Source organism: Talpa europaea (assembly GCF_964194135.1).
Source record: "Talpa europaea genome assembly, chromosome: 16".
Classification (NCBI taxonomy): Eukaryota; Metazoa; Chordata; class Mammalia; order Eulipotyphla; family Talpidae; genus Talpa; species Talpa europaea.
The window spans coordinates 45,775,387-45,802,680 of NC_140084.1; the positions used below are offsets into that span (position 1 = coordinate 45,775,387).

General features: G+C 52.5%; 1 protein-coding gene across 1 annotated transcript in view; it reads left to right on the forward strand.

Moving 5' to 3' along the window:
* The window catches only part of ARHGAP35 (Rho GTPase activating protein 35), a gene marked incomplete at its 3' end in the record, with an annotated part of 66,340 nt that extends 39,401 nt beyond the window's left edge, over window positions 1-26,939 (forward strand). Inside the window, exons 3-6 of the mRNA XM_084257542.1 lie at window positions 17,528-17,605; window positions 19,062-19,193; window positions 25,867-25,972; window positions 26,582-26,939. Of these exons, the coding sequence (XP_084113668.1) occupies window positions 17,528-17,605; window positions 19,062-19,193; window positions 25,867-25,972; window positions 26,582-26,939 (674 nt within the window). The remainder of the gene's footprint in view (window positions 1-17,527; window positions 17,606-19,061; window positions 19,194-25,866; window positions 25,973-26,581) is intronic.
* Between the last annotated feature and the right edge of the window lie 355 nt (window positions 26,940-27,294).

The following is a 27,294-nucleotide window of genomic DNA, read 5'->3' on the forward strand; positions in this document are numbered from 1 at the left end:
TGCTGGAGGTCCAGAGACGAACAGAACAGTTCACACTGCCCTCAAGGGGTCTCAGTCTCGAGAAGAGGACAGTCCAGGGCAAGTCAGTAGAGAGGTGGAAGCCATCTCTCTCTCTACGGCCCCTAGGCCTCCAGGCAAGCGTCCAACCTGCCCCCTGCCACATTTCTAGTGGACGTTTAAAAGATAGTTTTGCTGCTTTTTTGCAAAATACCTACGTGATCTTTTTGGATATTTTGCTTAGGGTATTTTACCCATTCCAATGAGAATTTTTTTTTTTAAGATTTATTTATTTATATAAGAACTGGGGTATAGGCCAGATGTGCAGGAGGGTGAGAGGATTCACCAGAGACAGAGGGCAGAACAGGCAGATTGACTGAAATACACTGCTGAGGGGAGCAGCAGGTGAGACAGGAGAGGTCCGCCGTGCCATGTGGGCATCTTCGTGGCTGGCCAGGATCGAACCCACACTGCAGAGGCTGCGGACAGCTTCACAGCGCTGCGCTCAACCACCTGCGCCACCAGGGAGGCCCTCCAATGAGAATTTTATTTGGCTTATACTTAAGGTGCAGTTGAACATCTTTGTACTATATAGTCTTTCTATTTAAGCTCATGGTGTCCGCTTTGCTTGCTCTTCTTTTTTCTCCTTAGTCAATACAGTCATTTGTCTGATTTCTAAGATTGGGGGTTGGGGGCAGTGGGGGGAATGTAATAAATCATCCTATAAATGTTTCTGGGTTTGTCAAGTACAAGACATTTTCTGTGTGAAGGCCATCCTTAAAGAAGCTAAGATCAGGTTCCTTTGGAACGATGGTTATGTGGAGGAGAAAATGAATAGCCAGTGGTTAATGATTGTGAGTTTGCCAAGTGTCCATAAGGCTGAGGCATTGGGTGGGCATCAGGAAAGGAAGGAAACCCCTAAAGCTGGCTTGGTACCTGTCTGGGCTAGGGGCTTGGCCTGAAAAGTAAGTTGGATTCATGATAACAGAGGATAGGAAGACTCTTCGAGGTGAGGAGAGTGGCCTGAATGAGTCAGGTGTGGGGGCGGGAGTCACCGCGGTCAGGTAACTGTCCTGCCCTAATGTCTGTCAGGCTCCGGTGTTTGGACTTGACCAGAGATTTTCGGTGTCTCCTCCCTCTCTCCTCCCTCTACTACGGTTCTAAGGACATGCTTCTGCATGGGGCAGGGAAGACAGGCCACCAGGACTCTGGATCCTTAAGGTTCAGTTTAACATTTCACTTGGAAAAAAGGATTTTGTCACTCCCGAGAAAACTTGTCAACCCTTGCTATCTGTCACAGTGGGCAGGTAGAATTTGGTTTTCATCCAAGAGATCTTGCTCAACTGTGTTGGCATGAAATCTGGGGTAACCTTCCCACGTCCGTCAACGTGGTTGCACGGTCTCGTGGTGAGCTCCTGAGCAGTCTCGATCCGGCCCCGCCACTGCATTCAGTCCCCTCTCTTCCTGGCTTACAGTCAGGGCCTTGTGGTCATGGCTTTTTCTGCTTCTGTTTCTCATGTTCTTCCAGCCCTTATCCACACTGCTGCAGATATCTTTCTAAAACAAATGAGATCACATCACCTTCCCCCTTTGCACATTCTTCATTGACTCTCCAGCTCCTCCAGGATAAAGTGTAGCACTGTTCCCGTACGGCCCAGCCCCTGCACCTGCTCGTCATCTAGCCTCACCTCTGCTGGTTACTTCATCCATGATGGTGAGCTTCCGGCTCACAGATCGGGACTACACGCTCCTTAAGCGTCCATGCTGCTCGCTCACAGCGCCATTCCTTGGCTGTTCCATCTTGAGAGCCCCCTCCCAGAGCCTTTCTCTGACCCCCGCTTGGAGCCAGGGCCTCCCCTCCCCCACCATGGTCTGTAGTCCTCTGTGCACACTCACACACTGAATTCCAGTTGTCTGCCTTCCTCAATGGAGCCTAAGTTCCTTGAGGGAAGGGACGGTCTTCAGCTTTGTGTCCCCCGAAGCAAGTACACAGGGCTCGTGTAATGGCTCTGAATGGTGTAGACAGAGCCAGCCCACAGACAGCCACTTCCCTCAAAAGTTCCATTCAGTGGAAACGTGGAATTGTATGTATATAGAAAAGGAGAAGTAAAAAGATATATATAATACAGGGGTCTTGAGCAAGGTTGCAGTGTCTGAGTGGGAACAAATTTCCCTGTGTTCTTGGTGTGAGGGGTGGAGGGTGTGTTGCTAACACTTGAGGAGATGTGTGTGAAATTTTTGAGGTCGGGTATTTAAACAGACAGTCTTAGAAGGCAAAGAGTAGGAGTCATCAGAGCGGGGGGAGGAGAGCGAGTGGTTCAGCCTGTCAGGGCTAATAGAAAACTTGGTATCCTGAGGGTGGTACTGGTTGTGAAGATTCGGGTGCATCTTTCAAGTTAGGAAAAAAATCTGTAAATCACTCTAGAATTTATGGAGAGAGGCAGCAGTAATGATAGTAGGCAGAGAGGAGTACCTCTCCAGATGTGCCACTGATGTGTGGATCCGTGAAATATGGTCTGTCCTGCAGGGGAATATTATTCAGCAATAAAAAAGAACAAAGTGTTGTAAGTGCCCCGGTGTGGAAGAACATTCTTGAAAACATCACTCTAGGGCCTCCCCGGTGGCGCAGCGGTTGAGCGCTGGTCTGCGAAGCTGCCCGCAGCCTCTGCAGTGCCGGTTCGATCCCCGGCTGCCGGGCGAGGATCCCGCATGGTGCACCGACCTCTCCTGCCACCCGCTGCTCCCCTCAGCAGTGTCCTTCATCTGTCTGCCTATTCTGTTCCCCGCTCTGGTGAATTCTCTCACTCTGCCGCGCTTCTGACTGTACCCAGTGCTTGCATAAATAAATAAAAAATAAAAAAATGAAAGAAATTAAACCAACTATAAAAAAAAAAAAACTCTAACAGTGAAAGAAGCCAGTCACAGAAGATTGCATAGAACAGGATTCCATTTATATGAACTATCCTTACTAGGCATAGCTATAAGGCCCTTGAAAAGTAAAGGTGTATAACTAATAGGCTAGGAGGGAGGATTTGGGGGTGACTGCTAATGCATACAGAGTTTCTTCTTGAGTGATGAAACTTTTCTAATATTGGTTATGAACGACAGGCGCATTTGGTTTCCCAGTGAGCCGAGGGGTCCCCATGACCCCAAATGGTCACACTTTGTCTCCAGCTGTGCTGTGTGCCAGCCTCCCCATTGGGTCCTTTCCAGAATGGAGACGCTCTGGTCACACAGGCTCATGACAGACCACACTCATGGCCCCTCTACTGTTTTCACGTGGGAACGTGAGCTCCTGGCTTTATTTCCAGTATCTCCCCACCATATTACAAGTCGAAAATAGACCGCCCTCGACGGCTGGAGTTTAATGACTTAATGACTCCCGGGCTCACCTCTCCCTATAGAGAGATGGCCCAGTGCACGCTGTCTCCCTCCGCCTCACGTGATGGGGATAAACAGATTTCCACTATCAGGGTGTGCTTTTGTGGCTGGGGCACAGTTCTTGAGAAGACACCAACTCAGTCTTTCCTGGAACTACCTTCAACAACCCCACCAAATTAGTGAATGGAAAATGGCTGCCGAGAGTTTTGGAACAAGTAATGTGCGTATATTTTCAGCTTCATGACTGAGAGCAAATTACAGTGCTGCCCTGCTGGAGACAGCAGGACGAAAGGCCAACTATTGCCTGAGCTGATTCTCTCCAGCTGTTGGTGAACTCCAAGCTTGCTTAATCAGGCTGGGAAATGCTCCTATTTAGCCCTCGTCTGCCACCGCGGAGCCTTGCCCTAGTGAGGTGCCAGGGCAGCATCTGGGCAGCGTGGCAGGCATGATGCTGAGCAGGCTCCTTAACTTCAGGGTCTCAGTTTCCTCGATGGTAAGAGGAAGGTGAAACAGCTTCCTGGCAGGGTGCTGTGCTGTTAAGTGAGACTTGTGTACCAGGCGCCTTGGCCAGCCCGTGTGCTAAGCGTCGCCACGAGTCTCATTTCATTCTCATAGCAGTCCTCTGAGATAGGTGTGATTTCCAATTTTCTGATAAGGGAAAATGGGATCCCGAAAGAGGGAGATAGGAACTGGGATTCTAACCCAAAGGCATTACCCTGCTGGCCACATTGACTTCCTTCACTGGGGTTGGTTGAGGCCTGAGCAAGACAGATTAAGTGAGGCTCTTGCAACTCATGGAGAAGTGACATCGGGCAGGTAACTGAGCTCTGCTCCCCTACGCCAGCATATCATCTTTTCTCGCTGACTACCCGAGAGGGTTTTTTCCTCCTGGCACCAAATGTATGGAGTCTTTTCCAACTCTGTGACACCGACAGGGAGTCCCGTGGTTCTGTTCTGGCACTGAGTACCCAGAGTCAGTGTCAGACCCCACAGGTCAAGGTCTCGCTTCCGTGAGACTGCCCCACTTCAGACCTTCGCAAGTATCAAGTCCGCAGGTTACCCATACTTCTATCATACTGCTGGCCACAAAATTGGGGGTTCCCACAACCTCCTCTCGGGTCCAGTAATTTGCTACAATGACTCAGAACTCAGGAAAATTCTGTACTTACTATTACAGTTTCTTGTGAAGACCACAGTTCCAGAACAGCCTCTTGGAGGGAGGTACTGAGGCACACAGAGCCTCTTCCCTGCCCTCAGGGGCACTGACCCCACACCTCAGAGCATTCATCTGCCTCAGGCTCCTGCAACCAGTTGTTTATGGCTTTGTTAGAGGCTCCATCGCTCAGTCTCCAGCTCTTCTTCCCTCCCAACCCTTTTATCAAGGCGTGGGCTTTCTCATGTCCGCCCCTCATCCTGAAGCTCTCGAGGGACCCCCAGGAGTCACCTGATTATTTTCAACTCAGGTCCGGTTGGAAAGGACTTGTTATGAGAACTGAGGTGTTCCCCACCTTGGGACATGCCAGTGCCGTAGTAGCTCAGTGCCAGCAAGTGGGGGCGGAGACCAATTGCGAATTTCCTGTTGCTGTCCACTGGCCCTCCCGCAGTGGTCCTCAGTCTAAGAGCTTGCAGGGGCTTCCACTGGCCCTCTGAGGCTACATTGGGCCGCGGAGGAGCACCCAGCTCTGGACCGCATGCTCTTTTTTATTTTTAAAGATTTATTTATTTATCCATACAAGCACTGGGTACAGTCAGAAGTGTGGGAGGGTGAGAGAATTCTCCAGAGCCAGAGCAGGGAGCAGAACAGGCAGAAGGACCGATGTACACTGCTGAAGGGAGCAGCGGGCGGCAGGAGAGGTCTGCGCGCCATGTGGGACCCTCTCCCGGCGGCCGGGGATCGAACCGGCGCTGCAGAGGCTGCGGGCAGCTTCGCAACCCAGCGCTCAACCGCTGCGCCACCAGAGAGGCCCTGGACCACATGCTTCTTGACAGCTGGAAGTGAACCCTGACTTCTTCACAGAGTACTTTGAGTTTTTCGCCTAGTTCCCACCGTGGTGGATGGTATTACTCTCACAGTAGCACTAACCTCTCTTCATAAGAGAGGAAACCAATCTGAAGTCCTCTGGGCAGAGACCCCTTGCAGCCTGTCGGAATGGTCGTGGACCCACATTCCAGCCCTCCAACCTTGTCGTAGCTGTGAGCTTGCTGACCGGGTGAGAACCGACCAAGTTCCATCCCGCTCGGGAAGCAGCTACCCTAGAAGAGTCTGTTTCTATCCACATTCATCATAGCCACTTTCCAGAGCTGTCGTGGAGGGGATTTGGCACCTCTGGAGCGATTAAATCAGTCAGTTATTTCCCTGCAGTCAGCCTAGATCTCTGTAATTCTGTCTTTCAGAGAAGGCAGCTAATTTCAGTATAGATACTCCCATCTATCACTGTAACAGTTTAATAGGTGCCGTTACAGCTTGAATCCACCAACAGCTTTATGTGAGTAATTGCCATATTTATACTGCTTTGAATTGATGATAAAGTGCTAAAATATGAGGTATGTGGTTTCATATGCTGTGATTTTTATGGGGGTTCTGTGTTACTTAATCTCCCCTTCCCCTATGATTCTAGGTTTGTTAGCGAGTTGCTTTCCCATAATCCAAATGGTTTTAAAACAAAGCCCTCTCCACTTTTTTGGATTACCTCCCATGAGCCCATTTTTGCCCACCCTTCTTACCTATTAAGCATATGTCCCTTGCCTTTCCCAGATCCCCCAGGCCATAAAAGCAGGCTCCACTTTGGCCTCGTCCCGATAAGCAGTGTTCACGGAGCTGTGACACACATTGCTAGTGGATTTCCATAGGACCCGGGGCCCTGATCGGAGCAGCAGACCCTGGCAAGGTGCCTGGAGCGCCCCGCAGCCAGAGAGGGGCCGGGCTTGTTTCACGAAGTAATCCTGCCCTCGCTTCCAAGACCGAAATAGTCTGGGTGGAAGCCCAAATCCCTGAGACAGTTCCGACAGGCCTGCCTGGCCCTGCTGCTGCAGCTGCATGTCCCTCGGCAGCCAAGGCCGTCCTGTGAGAGTGGCGCGAGCACCAGCACCCATGTCAGCCCCATCCCTCCACTTCACAGATCTGGCTGGCCAGTGCCTTGAGTTATTACTAGGGAGCGTCCTCCCTCATTCCCTCTGCGTTCATGTACATGGGCGCACATGCAGCCTGTGTTGCCTTGGTGGGGTCCACACTCAGGGCATGCGCACTCCAGTTTTCGAGCATGAGAAGGTCGGAGCTGCAGGGGCTACTGCTGCTTGGCTGCATCACATTTCCAAGCACTTTCCGGGGTGAGCGCTGTGCTGAGTGCTCTGTGGGCAGAGGCACTTTCAGTCCTCACAACACCCTTGGGACAAAGGTTCTGTCATGTCCCATTTTTCAGATGAGGACACTCAAGTGAAAGTGTTTGCTCAGTTGGGCAGTCATTGAATGAGCTGGAATCACCCAGCTTTGACTATCGAACGAAGGTCCCAACAGCTGCATGGTGCTGCCCCAGGAGGCCCTGCCCAGGTGCGGTGGCCTCAGTCTGCAACCTCTGCTCTTTCCAATCCGTGTCTCCAGACCCTCTGTTCCTGTGGTCAGACTGGCTGTGGGAATGTCTGAGACCTGCAGAGACCACTCTTGGAAGCTGGGAAGGTTGGGAAGGGAAGGAGGCCACTCAGCCCGTTCACAAGTACTTGTCTAAGTTCTGGAAAGGGGCTCAGCCCTCTTGTGGGGGATCCCAGCCACAGCCTATAGAAGTGAACTCCCCGCATCTGGAAAACGCGGCCCTGCAGCAGATGCCTGACCCTCGTGAAATAATGAATTTACTAAGCCCTTGTGACTTTACTGGGAGTAGGGGGCAGGGAAAGCAGAACCCCAGCAAGTTCCTCAGGAAGGTAAGAGTTTGGTACACTTGTTCGTGAAGCACCTACTCAATGCTGGCAGAGCCTGCGGGTTCCTCTTTCCCACTCTGCTTGGCCGGGAAGGCGCTGGCAAGGGCTCCAGCATGCCTGAGGCACTGGGTTGGTTGAGAACAGAGTACATGAGTCTGCTTCCGCCTTCTCTTCAACCAGAGAAACCCGCCCTTTTATTTTCAGGCACCTATTTCTCCTAACAACAGAGAGTTCCAGGAGCCCCCCCAACCCCTCCACAGGAGTCACCTAGCCAAGGCAGGTACCTCAGGTCCTGGAGGAGTCCCGCAGCTGCCTTGTTTCATTGTCACGCTAACGTGAAAAAAAAAAACAGTCCTGGCTGGTGTGAATGAGGCCCCACTGTCCTTAACACCAGTGGCGGCTCCCAGCTTTCCCCGCTCTGAGGTGGGGGTCACAAAGGGCCACGCAGCTGCGCCACAGCCTTCCCATTTTGCCTGTCCTCTGGGGAGAGGAGCAGGATGGGGACCAGCCCTGCCGTTTAGCTGCCACGTGACTCAGGTTCTTGAGTTAGGATGAGTACTTGCAGTTGGGGTGACAACTGAACTGTTGGATAGGTTTGCTGAGCACGTGCTTCGTGCTGCACAAGTCCGTAGTTATTATCGTGACTCAGCTGTTTATCTCTGGAGGGCAAGGGAGACCTCTGAGGGGTCAATGTTCAGCCAGCCCAAAGAGTGGAGATAAAGAAAGAACAGCCAGTAGGAGGTGCCTGGCAGGGCCCACCTGAACGTTGTGAGTGGGGGGCGAGTGCGGTAGGCCGTGGCCTGTGGTGTGGACCCCCAGGCCGCCTATGCAAAGTTTGCACTTCATCCTAGACTCCAAGTGCCAGGCCAGTGGGGGACCTGAGCATTTGGCTCAGCTTTTCTCGACTTTTATTAACTATGAAAGTGTCCTTAGGAGAGAGAAGCCAGGAAAGGCAGGACACCAAGCTGTGATTACTGACATCTCTGTGCCTTTCATGGTCTGTTGGGAACTGGAGCCTGAAGGGAGCTCGCCCCTGCCTCATTAGGCCTTGGGGGAAATCTGCCTGTGATCTCAAGGGATTTTTTATTTGGGGGTTAGCTGTGGAGAGGGCAGTAGGAACATGCCTGGGGTGGGAGTGCGGGTCCTGTCTTGTACCTGTGTGTTGGCCAGAACTGCTTGTTTGTTGGTAGCTCTTTGTTCAGCCAGTGAGACCCTCACTACAGTGACATCAGCACGCCTCAGTCACACTGCCATCACCCCCGTGCCACTGGGCTGGCGTGGGTGTGCTGGTGCGGTCACACCTCAGAGCCTGAAGGACGCTCGCCTTCTTGGCAGGAGGACCTCCCAGCTGCTCCTAGCTTTGAGCACTCATCGCTGCTTTGCAGGGTGCAGTCTGCTCACCCCAAATGTGGGCCACACTCCTCTCTCCCGCGCACCCCAGACTGCCTAGAATGGCAGTGTCAGCTCTACGCTGACCTAAAGCTCACTTGGCCAGCATGGTTTCTCAACACGTCTATTGTGGTGTTTAGTTTTTGGAAACCCAGGAGTAAACAGAGCCCCTTGTTTGGCTCAGAACAAGGTCCAGAAACCCTCTGTCACACTTAATGACAGTAAATACATGGGGAGCTCCTAAAGGATCAACCAGATGCTAGAGCCATATGATGGCCCAGACCTGGTGTGATATTTTCACCCCCCACCTCCGCTCCTTCCTCCTCAGCCTTGAGATTTATGGCATGGCTGCATGCGCGTACAATGGCATTGGAAATGTACAAAGCCACAGTGCCTGGTTGTGAGGCTAACACCCGGTCAAGCAGTCATAATAGAGTGTTAGTGGCATTCTGTCGCGGGGAGAGAGGAGGTCTGGCATTGCCAGAAACAGATCTTGATTGACGAGGGAATTACCGAGGGAAGACAGCTAACAAAGGGGCACTGGAGGGGCCAAAGCGACCCTAGTGTTCAAGTAATAGAGGAGCCAGAAAAATCATTCCAAGCACATCCAAAACAGGAAGGCAGCAGGGGGATCTGGTGGGGACTCTTCAGTGTTATCAATGGTAGAACTTCTTCCTAGGAATAAAGCAAGGGTGCTTCCCGCCGCTGCTTTCTGCGCGGAGAGGAGGCGGCGCCTTTCCTCTGGCTCTGCCTCCCCCTCCAGCGCACAGAGGAGAACATTGACGGGATGAATGCACATGCCTGACTGGGCGGGGGCCGGAACATCCTCACACCCACGGTGAAGCTGGCGATGGTGGCATGGAGCCCACATAAAATGTTGGAGGGAGAAGGGAACAGGGAGCGTCCCCTGAAAGTCGGAGCGTGACATTTATTTTTTTTTTTTAATATTTATTTATTTATTTATACAAGCACTGGGTACAGTCAGAAGTGCGGGAGGGTGAGAGAATTCACCAGAGCCGGGAGCAGAGCAGGCAGAAGGACGGAAGTACACTGCTGAGGGGAGCAGCGGGCGGCAGGAGAGGTCTGTGCGCCATGTGGGACCCTCCTCCGGTGTCCGGGGAGCAGCCGGGGATTGAACCGGCGCTGCAGAGGCTGCGGGCAGCTTCGCAACCCAGCGCTCAACCGCTGCACCACCGTGGAGGCCCGGAGCGTGACATTTAAATATGCAGTCAGGGCCTCCCTGGTGGTGCAGCGGGTTGAGCGCAGCGCTGTGAAGCTGTCCGCAGCCTCTGCAGCACCGGTTCGATTCCTGGCCAGCCAGAGAGATACCCACATGGTGCGGCAGGCCTTTCCTGTCTCGCCCACTGCTCCCCTCATCAGTGTATTTCATTCTGTCTGCCTGTTCTGTTCCCCACTCTGTCTCTGGTGAATCCTCTCACCCTCCCACACCCCTGGCCTGTACCCCAGTTGTATAAAAATAAATAAATCTAAATTTAAAAAAAAAAACACTTTAAAAAAAAGACTCAGGGGCCTCCCCGGTGGCGCAGTGGTTGAGCGCTGGGTTGCGAAGCTGCTGGCGACCTCTAGGCGCCGGTTCCATCCCCGGCTGCTCCCCGGCCACCTGAGGAGGGTCCCACATGGCGCGCAGACCTCTCCTGCTGCCCGCTGCTCCCCTCAGCAGTGTACTTCGGTCCTTCTGCCTGCTCTGCTCCCTGCTCTGGCTCTGGTGAATTCTCTCACCCTCCCGCGCTTCTGACTGTACCCAGTGCATGTATCAAACAAACAAACAAACAAACAAATAAATAAATAAAACATGCCTCTATTTAAAAAAAAAAAAAAAAAAATATTAAAAAAAAAAAAAATAAAATAAAAAAAAGACTCAGCTCTAAATATGTAGTCATCTAAGGCAGAAGCTTGAGGGAGCCCCTCAAATGTGGCCAGCACCACTGACCCAGCTCTGTGGCCTGAGGCACATCACTCAGCCTCTCTGAGCCTTCACTTGCCATCTGTAAAATGATAAAGAAAAATAATAATGACGTTTACCTCAAGGAATTATTGGGTGGATTCACTGTGATCATTCCAATGAAGAGCTTAGAAAAGTGCCTGAGGGCAAGCCCTCAGCAAAAGTCAGGGCTGGGGTGTTTTCAGTTATCGTCATTGCTTCTAGGCACCAACCCTTTGTGTTACCTGCTTTCCTATGTGTCATCTCAGTATTCACCGCTGTTGACAATGGCCCCATTTTTGATGAGGAGAACCCGACCCTGAGAGGTGGAGAGCTTTGTCCCTGTCACCCAGCCAGCACCAGACAGCCAGGATCAGAGCTGAGGTCACTTTGGTGTCACAGCCCTTGCATGTTTTTAAATCTTCTCTGAGTCTGGCTTGTTTTGACTGAGCCCTCAGAGCAGACCAGGCCTACAGGGAGAGCTGCTGTTAAGGCTTGTTAGGAGTGCAGACAAAAGAAAAAGAGTCATGCAGGCGTTGTGCTGTGGACCTTGCTCGCGCCTCTCAGAATCTAGAAGGTGGGCTGGTGTTGGCCAGCCTGTACTCGGAGCCACGACATTGAGCTCCTGTGTCCGTGACAGCAAATCTCAGGGGCTCGTCCTTCCGCCGGCTTGCTTTCCTCGTAGATCATCAGCAATAGCTACGCTCCCATTCCCATGCTGAGAGCACATTAAAGGCACATGACCAGCGTGCATGATGGAAGGAGATATGGGGTGCACTGCCTGGGCCCTCCAGTCAGCTGGTAACTGCTGACCTAGCTGAGATGCTGCACTGCCCTCCATCCTTTCGTCTCCTTTTGAGGTGGGGCTGCTGCGGTGTGAGCTTCACAGGAGATACCCCTTAGGTGTACTCTTGGCATTTAACCAAAACAGGGGCTTCTTACTCCTCCCAACAGGTCAGTCCACCTTTAAGACAATTTGAATTTTATGCCCAAAGGAGTGGCCTTCTCTCTAGAGCTCTCTGCACCCCTCTGACCTGGAAACTCGGCCTGCCTTACACTCACCTGCTGGATGCATGAAAGACAAGGAGACTGGTCTGTTAGATGCGTTTTCAGCCTCCAGAAAAGTTGACAGAAGTTGGTTTTGGCAATCTATCTGGTGTGGGGCATTTTAGAGCACTGGCAGCCCCAGTTAGAATTTTTTTTTTTTTTTTTGAAGGAGTAAAGTGCTGAGTTTTGATATCTAAATATAGGAAGTAAAAACAAGTCAGAGTTAGTCTTGGGGGAAGGATTGATTTGTTGCTAGAAAGGAAACAGGAGGAACTGGGTCCCCTGCGCATGAGCAGAGGTGGAGCCTCCCCCGCCGCCCCCACTCCCTCCACAGAACAACTTTTGGCTGAGAACCCTGGTGCTGAGAAGTGGTGGCTTGGGGTCCAGGAATAAAAACTTGTTTGGACATTTCAGAAAATCAGACACATACCAGGGCAGGAGGTGATCCCTCTGCTTGGTTTCCAGGCTCCTTTGGGTCACTGTCCACTTTCCTAGTGCCCCGGAGCCGGGCCAGGGCCGCAGCTCTAACAGGGAAGTTGGGGTAAAAATGCAACTCTGAGCCCATGGGGAACGCCTGGTGACAGGCCTTGTTGCGTTGTCTAGCCTTCCTATGTTGCCAAAAGTGTTTTCAGGAAGACTATGCCTGAAAGCTCTAAGGCACTTATCTGCCATGTGGGTGCTGGGTGCTCAGTAAACACTGATGGAAAGAACAGGGCCTCTTTGCTTTCCTCGGTTTTGTAACCCACTTACAAGCCATACGTGACCACCGTGGTTAAAGTTTAAAACTACATAAGGACTTTAAAAAGCAGCAGTTTTAGTGCTTGGGGGAATGTTTTGTCCGTAAAGTATCTGGTATCTATTCTTCCTAGGGTATCGTGCCCCAGTTTTATTGAATCGTAGAATTTGGAGTCAAAGAGACCTTAGGGGCCTGGGTCATCTTCTAGAGTGGCAGTTCTCGAAGTACAGTTCCCAGCAGCAGAGGCCTCATCTGGCAGTCTGTTAGAAATGCAGGTTCTTGGGCCCCACTCGAAACCAACAGAACCAGGAACCTTATGGTGGTGCTGGTCTCAATATTGAGAACTCATGATTTAGAACTTAGCAGTAAAAGCATGTAGCTCTAGGATCAAATGGCTTCAGAGTGCAGCCCACCAGCTCTCTGACCTAGTGCGCGTTGCGTTACTTCTTAGCTTCAGCATTCCTATCTGTAAAGTGGGGCGCAGTCATAGCCTTTGAAGGGCTATTGTGAGAGCTAACATAAAAACGCATGACAGGTACTTAACAGGACGTGCGTCGCATGTAGATAGCATCCAGTAAATGGTTTACTGTTGTTTTAACTATCTTCTTAGATCAGGTATTAATTTTTTTAAAACAGCATCATAGACAGATGACTGTCGGGTGATGGGGGAGTTCAAAAGCTCTGGGCCATTCCAGTGAATGACAGCTGTCGCCGTGAATAGTTACAGTATATATGGAGACCTCACGTGCCTTCCTGTGACATCCATTCTCAGCGGGGGCTCTGTACTCCAGGGCCCTTGGGACAAGGCTGTTCCACGTGGCATTTGTTCTGAAGTTTGAACAGCAGTGACCTTGACCCTTCTGAACTTTCTCCTGTTCTATTTCCAGAGATGACCTAAAACAGAGAAGGGACTTGAAACTAATAGGACTTTTTTTTTTTTTAAATAATAAATTTTATTTTTATATTCCCCCATACAACTGCACATGCCCCATTCTGACCCCAATCCCTCCCCTCCCGGCCCCCACCCCCCAAAAAGTGTCTCTGGTTCATAGTTTTTTGTTGATTTTGATTTTCACTTTCTTATAGTTATTCATTTTCCTGGTCCCTTATTTAAGTTTTCTAGATTCCTGCTATGAGTGAGACCATCCGGTATTTTTCTTTTTCTTTTTGGCTTATTTCGCTGAGCATGATCCCTTCCAGCGCCATCCATGTTGCTGCAAATTGCATGTGTTTATCTTTTTTGAATGCTGAGTAATATTCCATGGTATATATGTACCACATCTTCTTGATCCAGTCATCTATTTTTGGGCATTTGGGCTGTTTCCAAAGCTTAGCTATTGTAAACAGTGCTGCTATAAACATAGGGGTGCAGGTGTTCTTTGGAATTGATGTTTCTGTGTCCTTTGGGTAAATACCTAGGAGTGGAATTGCTGGATCATATGGAAGCTCTATGTTTAGTAGGTCCAGAAATCTCCACACAGCTCTCCATAGTGGTTGGACCAGTTTGCACTCCCACCAACAGTGCAGGAGAGTTCCTTTTTCTCCACAACCTCGCCAACATTTGTTGTTGCTAGTTTTTTTAATATGTGCCATTCTCACTGGTGTAAGATGGTATCTCATGGTAGTTTTGATTTGCATTTCTCTGATTACAAGTGATGTTGAACATTTTTTCATATGTCTGTTGGCCATTTGCATTTCCTCTTCAGAGAAGTTTCTTTTTAGCTCTTCTGCCCATTTTTTGACTGGGTTATTTTCTTTGTTGTTGTTGAGTCTCATCAGCTCTTTGCAGATTTTTGTGATCAGTCAATAGGACTTTTTTTAAAAAAAAGAAAGCCAATTGGGCCTTCCTGGTGGCGCAGTGGCTGAGCGCTGGGCTGCGAAGCTGCCCGCAGCCTCTACAGAGCGGTTCGATGCCCGGCCACCGGGCGAGGGTCCCACATGGCGCGCAGACCTCTCCTGCTGCCTGCTGCTCCCCTCAGCAGTGTGCTTCGTCAGTCTGCCTGTTCTGCTTTCCGCCCTGGCTCTGGTGAATTCTCTCACCCTCCCACGCCTCTGACTTTACCCAGTGCTTGTATAAATAAATAAATCTTTAAAAAAAAAAAAAAAAGAAAGAAAAATAAAAAAAGAAAGCCAAGAGGCCTGTGCGGCTGCTTTGGTAGTGGGCCTTGGGGAACTTCTGCTGTGTGGAACTGCCTCTGAGCTGAAGGTTGACGCTTTCTCAGGTGGGCTTGAGGCCATGGAATAGACCTAGGGGTTTCACTCCCGGTTATGGCTCTGCTTTCTGCTGGCAGCATGAACCCAAGTCGCCCTGGTGTGTTTCTGTGCTGACCTGGGGGTCCTGGCACACACCGCCCCAGAATCCAGCGGCTCTGCCGGAGAGCCTGCTCCTTGGCTGGCTGCCTGTGCTGTCAGGTGTCCATGTTCTCACCTGCGTCGCTGGCCCTAGCTCACTGGCTGCCTTTGTGGTGCTTGTGATCTGCCCTAAGGTTTGTTATGTTTATTTTTTTTAATTGACGTCTAATTAGTAGTTGTGATAAATTGTACTGGCCAAGCAAATTATGCATTTCCTAAATGATTCCATGGTGCTGTGTGGGGCAGTAGCCTTGCTATTTTAAAATGGGATTTCGTAAAATAAACATGCGTCCAGATTACAGGAAGTACTGAGTTGATGATTAATAGATGCCATGGAGCTGGCCTTGCACTTTCAAAGCCTTCATCTTTGCGATCCGCCACCTCGGGAGGTTTCAGCGGGCTCAGCTTCTCTGATCGCTCCCAGATAGCTAATTGGCAGTTTGGTCTCTTCGCTGGGGGGGCAGGCACGTGGTTGCCAGGAAGCTGGGGAGAGGATGACTCTGCTAGAAGGCATCCTAGAAGCTGGTGACGGGCTGAGCTGTCAGAACCTTCTGCCATTCAGAAAGGGCCACTCCACGTGAGTTTTGCCACACTTTCTAGAATTTTTAAGATTTTGACATTTGTACCATCATTTTCTTTGTATCAGGGAGGGCTGATATTCAGGTAAAGAGAAATACATAGAAAATAGTTCCTGAGCCAGCTGACACATACCTGGGGCCTGCCAAAATATGGATGATTCATCCTCAAGCTTATGGTATGTGTTACCCGAGATGTGAAACAGGTAGGAGGTTTAAACATGTCTGAGAACGGTTTAGAAAAGTCACTGAGAAGAGAGTCCATTATAAAATTGCCCACTGGGTTTGGTAAAGCGGCCTTTCCTGACCTCTGACTTTGGGTTGACAGCACTGGGGATGTACCAACTTTTAGCAGAATGCTGAGGGTTTGTATCTTTCTTCTTGGGGTGAGGGGAGACTGTGGTTTAGACCCCAGCCTGGTCCATAAATATCAAGCATCCTCCAGGACATTGTGGAGGCTCTGAACTCAGACCACTCTGCCTCCAGGCCGTGTGACTTAGGGCAAGGACTTCAGCTCCAACCACGAGGATTAGATGCTGTCATCATCCATTTCACAAGTGAGTGAATGGGCGGATGGAGGCATCTCCCCTGGCTCAGTGCAGGCGGGCGTGAGCTCAGCAGGCGACTCCAAAAGGGAGGATGTGGGGAAGGTCGCCACCTGGCTGGTGTGTCCGGGTGCTCATGTTTGCAGCGTGGCAGCACGCCTCACACTAGCACAGCAACAGCTCCGTGGTCGTGGTCGTACTTAGGCACTGTGTGTCGGGTGTCCATGGGTCTGCTCCATTAACCCCCTTTTCTCTGGGGTGAAAGGTCTGTGTGCAATTAACAGCTTTTAAGTCAGGGAATGGATGACTTGGGCTTCATTGTTCTTCAAGTTCACCTGCCACACCAATCTGGGACCCCAGAAACAGTCAGGCTGAAGCTTTTATCTCGTCTGATGGGCGCCCCTCCAGAGACCACAATTATAGCACTAACTGGCATTGAGACCCTGGCCTCGGGGGTCTGCTAATTGACTGAAAGGCCTGGCGCGCTCTCATTGCCTGGTGTCTTCTGGTGTGCAGTGGGGGCTCATGGGCTTCCTCGATGCCCTCGAAACCACAGTCTTTGAAGGAACCTGGGGTTGGTTTGCCCTTGAAATCCCTTCTTGGTTCTACAGTGATTTCATTGTCCCGAGAGCCTTGGTCTTCGGGCTGCAGCAGTGGGCGTTTTCTTCCCCGAGAGCGGGCCAGGGTAGGCTGGGGTAGGCCGGGGTGAGAATCCACTCCAAGCCGAGTGGTGCTTCCTCACGTGACACTTGATGTTCTTCTGTATTTTTTAACTGAATGTTAATAATTGATTCCTTTCCTTACCTAGCACTGTACACAAGATAAGTTCCTGAAGGATTACACTGTTATATCTAAAAACTTACAAGAGAACAAGAAAGAAAAAATAGAGAATATCCGATCCAGGATTAGGAAAATCTGTTCTAAGCATGAAGAAAATGGTCTTCAAAACCTAACATTTTTGAATTGTGTATTTTAAACATTTCAGTAGACAATTAGAAGATAAAAATGTATATAATACTAACATAAGATATACAACTTAATAACATACTCAAAGACCTCTTTCACAAAGAGAGACACACAAACTGCCAAGACTCTTTTAAAGATAATTTTGCTTTATTTCTAACAGTGAAGGCTTGGGGAAAACTGAATGATTAATAATAGGACTTTTTAAAATGTTACTGCATACTTAGATGTCTTTAAAATGAATTTATAGCAGGACTGGGGCAAGTTGAAGGGCTGCAAAAATATAAAATCGATTTGTAAAAAAATAGGAATAATTATTGATCAGGACAAGTTTATAGTGTGCTTTGTGAGTGGAAAAGGTGGGTTAAAGCAGTATTATCTCCATTTCTTTAAAAAAATTAAGAATATACATCAAAATGTAGCCAAAAGCTGTCTTTGACTGGTATACTTCTGTTAATTTTTTTACCCACACACAAAAAAAAGTTTTTTAAAGGAATTTAAATGAATAGAAAATGGAGGACAACTGGATTGAGGCATTTAGAAAGATGCAGAGTGCCTAGCCCTGTTTCTCTCTCATGGCGGGGGCCTCGTGGAAGCTCCCTGGCTCTCCCCGTCTATGCTCGGGTCCCACCCTCCTCATGCTCGTTCTCCTCTTCTGCTCCTGAGACGCCTACTTGTTTGCCCGCAGGACTGAGCACTGAAGGCATCTACCGGGTCAGCGGGAACAAGTCAGAGATGGAGAGTCTGCAGAGACAGTTTGATCAAGGTAAGGCCGCCGGCTGGCCCTGCAGCAAGCTGGAGTCTTGCGAGGCCATGCCCCTCCCCCCACCGAACTGCCCGTGGGGGCCCTGCCCGCACTCAGCTCCAGTGCCAAGAGTTGCTGGCTTGGTGACTGAGAAAGGCGGGACTTTTGGCCCCACATAGCCTTGCCTCCCTGGTCACACCGCCGCAGAGAAGGAGGGAAAGCAGCCTGCTTCGCACACTCCAACCGCATGGTCAGGCCACCCCGGCTCTAGGCTGGACAGGATGGTGGTGGGCACGTACTATGAGAGTTGAGTGGAGACAAGGATCCAGTTTTCCCCAGGGTGCCAGGTGTCAGGCGTGCCCTCACCCATAACTCCCCTCCTCCCAAAGTCCCTGCAACAGTGAAACACAGTGGAGGGGACATTGGGTGAGAGCTGAGCCTCAGGCCCCAGACTCTCAAAGCTGTACTCTCAAGCATCACACAGGCTCTTGGCAGAGACTCCGGTCTCCTGAGCTAGGTCAGCTTTGAGAGGCCTAGAGCCAGACAGCCAATTCTGCTTCACCTTAACCCGGCAGCCAAGCGCGCTCTCTTAGAACTGAGCATACACGGAGCGACTGAGACGTCCCCGCCAGCAGCGCATGAGCCAAAGCGGTAAAAGTTCTCCAGGGTGCCCGGCCAGGGAGGAAGCTGAGCCGAGGATTAACATGCCCAGCTCCACCCGTGGCCAGGCCTGAGTGATCAAGCTCAAGGCAGGAGCAGGCCCCGCCTTGGCGCCCAGGCGCCCGGTCCCGTGGCAGCCCCTGCTCGTCTGCAGACTGGAAGGTTGAGGCCGAGGCGGCTAGAGCCGTGCGCCCGGCATGCAGCCGTGTATATGCGGTGACCTGAGGCACAAGTCACTCCCCAGAGTGGAAGCCACCGATGCCTGCTGGTAGCTGACTCCCACAGACTCTCCATGCATTCAAGCATGTGAATCAGAACTAGCGATGAGGTGGGTGGTGTCGTAGTTTGGGGGCAGCCAGAGGAGAAGGGACGAGGCAAGGACAGAGGCGAGACAGCAGCCAAGACTGACATTTTTATGACCCTCATGAAAAGTAAACTGGCTTCCAGGGAAGCTGCCTCTTCTGTTCCCTAAGCGGGGCCCGGGGAGCAGAGTGTGGACTGTAGCAACCTGTCCAAGCCAGACAAGGAGTCAGAGGGCTCCAGAAACAGGGATGAAGGGGTGCAGCTCCTGTACTCAGAGGACAACTGTGGAAGGAGCCATGGATGTCAGCCTCTCTGTGACCCTCAGAACGTTATTAGCAGCCCCACACACAGAACTCTCGTCCACACTGACAGTGCTCAGTCCTTGCCCAGCTCCAGCCCAGCCTCGGGCAGCATCTCAGGGTCCCAGGGTGACCCCAACTCCCCAAGTGCCGAGTTTGCCTTCTGCTTCCGCTCAACCTGGGTCTCTGTCCTCACGCTCCTGACTTCTTTTCAGACCACAACCTTGACTTGGCAGAGAAAGACTTCACAGTGAACACTGTGGCTGGCGCCATGAAGAGCTTTTTCTCAGAGCTGCCAGACCCCTTGGTCCCGTACAACATGCAGATTGACCTGGTGGAGGCGCACAGTGAGTACCAGCCCCTGCGTGGCTCTTTGGGCCCCGGCAGCACCCAGACTGTTGGGCAGACTGAGACAGAGTGGGTGCAGCTCCACAGGAGTGGATGCTACCCTCAGGAAGTGGGCCCTTGGGCTCTTGGAGCTGAAGTTTGAAGGGCACAAAGAAGGGGACTTGCCAATTAGACCCCAGCCTTTATAGACTGCAGGTTCCTCTCAAGGCTCTTGCAGGAGAGGGGCAGCTTCCCCAAAAATGCTGAGAGTGAAGAGCCTAGTTTTAGTATCAGGCTTGGGAGGATACCTGCTCTTTTCTTTATTCACAGTAGCATGGCCCAGCGTAACCTTCCTGACCCTTAGCTCATTACTCCCCTATTCCTGGACATGGAGGGGTCGGGAGGGGGCTGGAGCCAGAACAGACCTGTTGGGAGGGATTCCTTTCCTTTCCTCCTCTCACTTGCCCCTTCCTCTTGTCTCTCATCTGAGGAAGTTAACGTGTCCTGGGGCTAGACGGCCTACCCAGCCTCTGGGGAGAGGAGAGGGTAAGGGTCAGCTTCAGCGGCCCTCACTAGATGCTCACTCGGGCTACAGCAGGCTAGCACCTCGGGATTTAATGGTGACCTTTAGTGCTGTCCCTTCTGCCCCCTCCACCCCCACTGTGTGTGCCCGGCCCACCTCGTTTGTCCACCAGTGAGAGCCTTTCCACTGGGCAACCTTGCTGACTCCATGTAGTACTGCAGAGCCTGCCCTCTTGGAACCTGCCACCGCGGGGCACAAGGCAGCGTTTGGAGCTTGCTGGGCCAGTACCCGCAAAAGCAGCTATTGTGGTCCTGCCGGTGAGGAGCGTGTCTGCAGCAGCAGGCTGAAGAGAAGGGAAAAGGCGTGTTCCTTGGACCATTGCACATTGGTCTCATCTTGTCGGTGCCCAGCTCAAAAGAGACTTTCACGCAGGCACGATTTACTCACAGGCTAATAGGGTGGGCCAAAATTGGGGAGTGGTGGAACGTCAGATGTCAGCAGTCTTGGGTCACATATTCTTAGTGGCAGTATCCACCTCTGAACTGTGAGGTGCCTTGTCAGAGCCTGAGCGCCGCCGAGGCTGCAGGGCCCCAGTCACTCCCTGTCATCTTCATTTCCATAGCCTGGGCATGCCTGGTTTTGTCTTCTGGTATTAAGAAACTGAAATCATTTACAGCTCCTGCTTGCTGAGCCTTCTGGGGCTCTGGGGCTGTCGTGCAGTTGCCTGACCTTTGCCATGTGCCTGAGGAGATAGAGTCAGGGTTTCTCCCAATGAGTTTTAGGGGGTGAGAACTGGTGGTGGCCCATGCTCCCCTCTGCAGCCCAAAGATAGAGAGCCCCTCTGGCATCGCCTCACCAGCTGACTCCAGGCAGCCCAGGGGTGGAATGCACTGGAACTTTCTACTTGGAGCCAGCTCTCTTTCTACCTCAGCTTGTCTCTGGGCAGAAGTTAGGGGAAAGAAGGAGCTGGGGTGGGGTGTCAGCCAGCATTTCAGCATTTGCCTTGACTTGGCGCCATCTAGAGGCTGGTAGGGTCCTGGCACCCTGTAGCGTCCCATTGTTTCTACGGAAACTGCTGACATAGCATCTTTTTGTTTTTGGAGGGCGGGCCGGAGAGGGAGGCTGTATTGATAGGGAATCAGCTGCTTTTCCTACAGCAGCTTCCGTTCACTTCTGCTGAAGAGCGAGCTTCTTGCTGCTACTGCAGCCTGGAAAAGGGTGGAGATTTTCCGCTTTTTCTTCCCATTGTGTATTTCCTGTGCCCCAAGCTCAGCTGGGGCTTCGTGGTCTTGAGCCTGGTGGAAGGAATGTATCTCCCTGACATGGCACCTCTTGTGGGCAGAGCACCTGAATGGGGAGAGCAGGACTCTGCCTGTTAGGGGCGAGTTTAACAGGCCAGAGCACTGCCCAGGCAGTGCCAGAGTCAGTGTTAAAGGACATTACAGAACGAAGATTCTCGAGCACCAAAGTAGCTATTCCCAGCCAGTCTGGGTTTCCATGGCAACATCACCTTGCCCAGCTTTTTCCACTAATACCTAAGAGCTGTCATGTCTGCGTGTGTTCAGGGCTTGGAAATGGTTTCAGATCCCATCACAACAAATATCAAGGTCACTCTCAGATTGTTTTGCTAGCTCCAGAATTTCCTAATATTTAACATTGCTGAAACTGTCCACAAAATAGGTCTTTGTCATTGTTCAACAGTTGTTCATGCCATGTTCAAGGTGATGTGTGGGAGATTCAAGTGGGAAGTACCCTCCTGGGGGGCACCTTCGGCCCAGGTGTCTGTGCTCAAACCCCATCCCTGCCCTCCCTGGGTGCACAGTTAACTGCCAGACAGAATGAAGCAGCTGAGCAGGAAGTGCAGTGAGGAAGTGCACCCAGAAGACAGGGTGAGGTACAACCCAGGTAGAACCAAGATTTCAGGATGCAGAGGAATTTCCTATTCCATCTTGTCCTCACACCTCACTCTAGCCTTTGAGAAGTGTTATCAAGTGTTCATGCCCACATCTTCTCCTCTTCTTCCCATAGCATCCCCCCTATCTAGAACCCTACAGTCCAGCCCACAGGCACTATCCTAGGACTGCTCTGCCTCAGTCCACAGGTTCTGAGATGAAGGGCCTTTGACTCCAGGCCTCATCAGCCCTGTCACTGCTTATAAAGTTCGCTGTGCACTTTTTAGACTATGGTAAAGACCAGCAGCTTTCATCAGCTTGTCAAAGGGACATATGACGTGAACATTTTAGGCTCTCAGCTTATCGTCTTACCCTTTCCTTTGGGCGGATGATAGACTAGAAATGATAGACGAGGCCTCCCTGGTGGCCTGGGGGTTAAGTTTCAGTGCTATCACCGCTATGGCCTGAGTTTGATCCCCAGCCAAGGAGCTGACCCACTTGGCACAGCAGACCTCTCCTGTCTCCGCGCTGCTCCCCTCACCAGTGGATTTCAGTTGATCCGCCTATTCTGCTCCCCACTCTGTCTCTGGTGAATCCTCTCAAACCCCCAACCCCCTCACCTCTGGCCTGCACCCCAGCTCTTGTATGCATAAATACATCTTCTTTAAAAATAAATAAATGATAGGGGCCTCCCCAGTGGCGCAGCGGTTGAGCGCTGGGTTGCGAAGCTGCCCGCAGCCTCTGCAACGCCGGTTCGATCCCCGGCCGCTAGGCGAGGGTCCCACATGGCGCGCAGACCTCTCCTGCCGCCCGCTGCTCCCCTCAGCAGTGCTTTTGGTCCGTCTGCCTGTTCTGCTCCCCGCTCTGTCGCTGGTGAATCCACTCACCCTCCTGCGCTTCTGACTGTACCCAGTGCTTGTATAAATAAATAAATAAATCTTAAAATAAAGGAATGAATGAATGAATGAATGAATGATAGAAGACTGATGTGCCCAGGCTACCAGGCAGCCAGGTCTGGCTGATCTTCTGGTTCTGGGTCACGTGCTGCCTGAGACGCTGCTGGTTCTGGGTCCTGCTTCCTCTTGTCTCTCCAGACAGCTGCATAAGGGACACAGGCTTTCCTCACTCCCTGCATACGGCAGCCAGCTCGCGTGCAGCCTCAGCCCTCCCTCGGTCTGCAGTGCCATGCCTCCCTCCAGGAGAAAGACTCCAGAATCTTCCATTCTGGCCTTGGAGTCTTACCAGCTGAGCAAGAGGTGGCATTGCACACCCACCTGCCCATGTCCCTGGGGGGTGACCTGATCCCAGGAACTTCCTTTTCTGGTGGAGCAGGGGAGCGAGGTGTTTGAAGGCCGTAAGGGACTTCCACGGGCACTGAGACCCACACCTGGTGCCTGGCGCCAGAGATGGCAGCAGAGTATCCCGGCCAGGGCAGAAACAGTGTTTGGGCACAGTATTCTTACTTCTTTGAGCCTTGGCTTATCTGCTTTCTGTGATCAACCAGCAGCAGGCTGACCTCTGAGGTCCCCATGGTCTTCAACTGCCCCTCCTCCCCAGGGTCCTTGGGTCTCATTGTCCTCACCGGACTGGTGTATATGTCCAGACTTCATCTTCATTCCACTGGCCTGAAAATGCCTCTCCTAAACCTGCTTTGCCTTCCTTCTCAGGTGACTTGACTTCTCATTTCAAAGATATTGGTATATTCACTAGCAAGACCTGGGCCCTAGAGGGCCTCCCAGAAGAGGGCTCTGGGTGTCAGAGATCGTGAAGTTGGAGAGGGCTCTGCGGCGTGAGTGGCGGTGGCCCAGAGCCGGTGCATTGAGCTGCCTCTCACCAGCACGTGGAGTAAACCCAGCCCACCTTCCAGTTGGGTGTGCAGTGGGGCTGCCCACAGAGTGACAGAAAGGGTCAGAGCCCTGACTACAAGCAGAGGTTGCCAGTCTGAGCTGCAGGGGCTCCTCCCCACTTGAGGGGCTCGCTTGCTGGAGGGAGAGGCCAGCGACATTGAGTTAGAAAGATAGCAGGACTGGCTTGTGCCCCATGGCCTGAGGCCGGGCTATGCACCCGCGGCTTCCATGTGCTCTGGTGATGGCTGAGCTGGGACCACACAGCTGGTGGGAGAGGATGCAAGGCACTGGGCCACCAGCGTCCTTGGGGCGCCTTGCTGAGACCGCCCCTGCCCGTCCCCTCCCCCCCAAGGAAGAGAGGAAGGAAACCACCCGCTTTGCTGCTCAGCAGCAAGGAAGGAGCCAGGGCATCCCGGGCAGATGGAGGCCTGGCAGCCCCATTTCCTGCCTCCAGCCCAGGGGAAGGTGAGACGGGCTCCTCTGTGAAGGTGCTACCCTGGGAGCAGCCGACCCATGCCAAGGGCCACACATGGGCTTCTCGTGGTTTCCAGTAGAGCCATTTGGACTCCCCAGAGCATGTGCTTTTACTAAGTATACTTTTTGTTTTTAATGTAGAAATTTCCAGCTCTTTTTTTTTTTAAAGATTTATTTAAGGATACAAGAGCTGGAGTACAGGCCAGAGGTGCGGGGGCGGGGGGCGTGAGAGGAGTTACCAGAGACAGAGTGGGAAGCAGAACAGACAGACTGACGGAAATACACTGCTGAGGGGTGTGGCGGGGAGACGGGAGAGGTCTGCTACACCATGTGGGTCACCTCCCTGGCTGGAGCTGCGATGGCTGTGAATAGCTTCATAGTGCTGAGACTTAACCCCTTGTGCCACCAGGGAGGCCCTAAGTAAACTTTTTATTGAAGTTTAACAGTAAGGGGTTTTGAAACTCAAGGCTAGAGAGAAAACGTGCCCTAGAGTTCGAACCTTTCATAAATTTTGTGTCAGAGATACAAAACTGGTAAGGCCCCACAGGATTAGTTCTCGTGATTATTTAGTCATTTTCTAATAGACTAGTTATTGCCAAAATACTGTTTTTATCAAGTCACACAAGTGAAAAAACGGACCCAAGTTTACATCTGTCAGCCCGCCCGGGGGCCTCGATGGCTCACACTGCACGTCGGAGCAGCTCCCTCGTGCCAGTTCCCTCCAGTCTGACCTGTGCCAGGCTCTTACATTGTGTCTGGTTGTGAGCGTGCAGTTCACATCAGCTCCTCCAGTGCTATCACCGAGCAAGGGAGCCCACCACCGGCCCTTAGATGAGCAGGAGCCGGGTGCGCACGGTCACGCCCCTGAGGCCTGGAGCTGGCTGGTAACAGAAACCGGCTCATGCCAGTTCTCCTCCCCTGGCTGTCCACGTTCTCTGCCCATCCACATCCGCTCAGACCAACCTCTTCACGATGCTTCCATAGGATGGGGGGCCCCAGGCTTCCGTGGGTTTAGGGCTTCCGTGAACCTCTGTGAATGGTGGACAGACTTGTACCTGTCTGATGTGGAGAGAAGGTCTAGAACTCTCATTCATCCCAAAGGATGCCCCCCAGCCAGTCAGGAACCATCATATTTCCTAATGTGCCCCCCATCCGGGGCCCTCCGTGGTCAGTCTGAGTGCCATCTCTCCATGCTCATCGCCAGCGTGGGCCAGGCCCGCTCCGCCGCCTCCGCCAGTCAGACAGATGTGCTTCCCAGACCTGCAGCCCCTCTGGGTCTCAGGTTGCTCACCCCTGCCGTGGGGCGATGACAGCCCCTGCCTCACAGGCTGGAGAGGAGCACCGAACTGAGCTTGACTCCACATGCCTTTCGGGTTAGCCTGGCTTCACGCTCCCACTGCATCGGGACTCCATGATGGGCAGAGTGTGGGTGGCAGTGGGGGAAGGGGTGCCTAGTCCCTTTGATGCACTGTTTCATCAGCTCCTCCAGTGCGGAAATGTGTGATGGTCCCTGTGACTCTAGGAAAAGGACAGAGCCCTGGTCTTGTGACAGGCTCCCTCCCTGGGCCGTCTGCTGGCGTGGGTGGGTGGCAGTGCTCTCCCGTCTGCTCAGGAAGCAAGCAGGCTTTCTGCCTTGGGAGGCCTGTCTCCAGGGGCAACCAGATGAGCAAAGAATGGTGTTCTTTATGGTAGAGTCTCTCCGGATCGTTGAGACTAGAGGGGTGGGGGCCAGGAAGCCCCGGGCACACAGTGCTCCCCTTCAGCAGTACTCCAGACCCAGAGGTGGGTCTGGCCCTTGCCCGTGCCACTGCCAGGTGTGCTGGCCTTCGGCACAGGCTGTGAGGGAGAGCAGGAGTTGCCTTGTCTATAAGCCAGGGCTTGCCCTCAGAGAACGTCCAAGAACACCCACCTACCACCTTGGCCATAAAAACCAAAGTTTGGTTTTCTCCTTTCTCAGAAATTAATGACCGGGAACAGAAGTTACATGCCCTTAAGGAGGTACTCAAGAAATTTCCAAAGGAGAACCACGAAGTCTTCAAATACGTCATCTCCCACCTGAACAAGTAGGTCACAGGGCTGGTATCTGGGCTTCCCTCCGATAGTCGCCAGCCAGGGCTGGTGCTGGCCCAGCCTGCGGCCGGTCAGTGGTCCCCTCCTCGCTGGGGGCACATCTGGCTCACAAGGGCATTCTCCACACTGGACACCTTGGCCTTCTGTCCTGGTCTGGCCAGAATAGATCCATGTGGTCCCCAGCACGCCCAGGGTCCTTTCCAGATATATCTGTGCAGACCTATTCCACTCTTGGCAAAGGGTGTTTGTGGAGCTCCGGCTGCAGACTGACTCCCACTCTACACAGCCAGAGCATCGTCACCCCCTTGGGCAATCTGGGTAGTCCTTGGGCTCTGAGGCAGTCCATCCACTGGCAGGTGCAGGGCCAGGGGTGGCCTCCTGTGAGCCTTGGCCTCAGGGCCACCCTCGGGAGCTGGCTGGGTGGAGACAGTGGAGCAGACGTCAGGACACAGGGGAGCGCAGGCTGAGGGAGGGTAAGCAGGAGAGTTATAAGGGTGACTGGCTGTGAGCACATGTGGGGTGGAGCGGGCCCTGCTTGTGGAGACCCTGCCTTGGGCCCACCACCCCTCCAAGCACTAACCCTGAGTTTCTGTTGCCTACAGAGTCAGCCACAACAACAAGGTGAATCTCATGACCAGTGAGAACCTCTCCATCTGCTTCTGGCCCACCTTGATGCGCCCCGATTTCAGCACTATGGACGCCCTCACGGCCACTCGCACCTACCAGACAATCATTGAACTCTTCATCCAGCAGTGCCCCTTCTTCTTCTACAATCGGCCCATCAGTGAGCCTCCCGGTGCCACGCCCAGCTCCCCCTCTACCGTGGCCTCCACCGTCCCCTTCCTCACCTCCACACCCATCACCAGTCAGCCGTCACCACCCCAGTCACCTCCACCCACCCCCCAGTCCCCAATGCAGCCACTGCTCCCCTCCCAGCTTCAAGCTGAGCACACGCTGTGAGCTGCCACAGCCTGGGCAAAGGAGACTCTTCAGAGGGTGGCATTTGGCCTTGAACAAAACCACGTCCAATGGGGCAGGTGTGGAGAGGGTTTCTGCTCCCCTGCGACCTTCTCATGACCTCAGCGGTAGCACCAGCCAGCAATCAACCATTGGCTGGGGGTCAGGTGCCCCGAACCCTACACTGCAGGCCTGGAGTGGGCAGCCCAAGCGTCACAGGCCCTGCCCTTTAACTTGGACCCTTTTGAGAACGGACTAGCCAGGCGGGAGCCCTGGCAGCCTCCACATGCTCACTGCTCCCAGGACCTGCTCCCGGCCTGCCCGCCTGCTCACACCACCAGCCTCAGGCGCTTGCCCG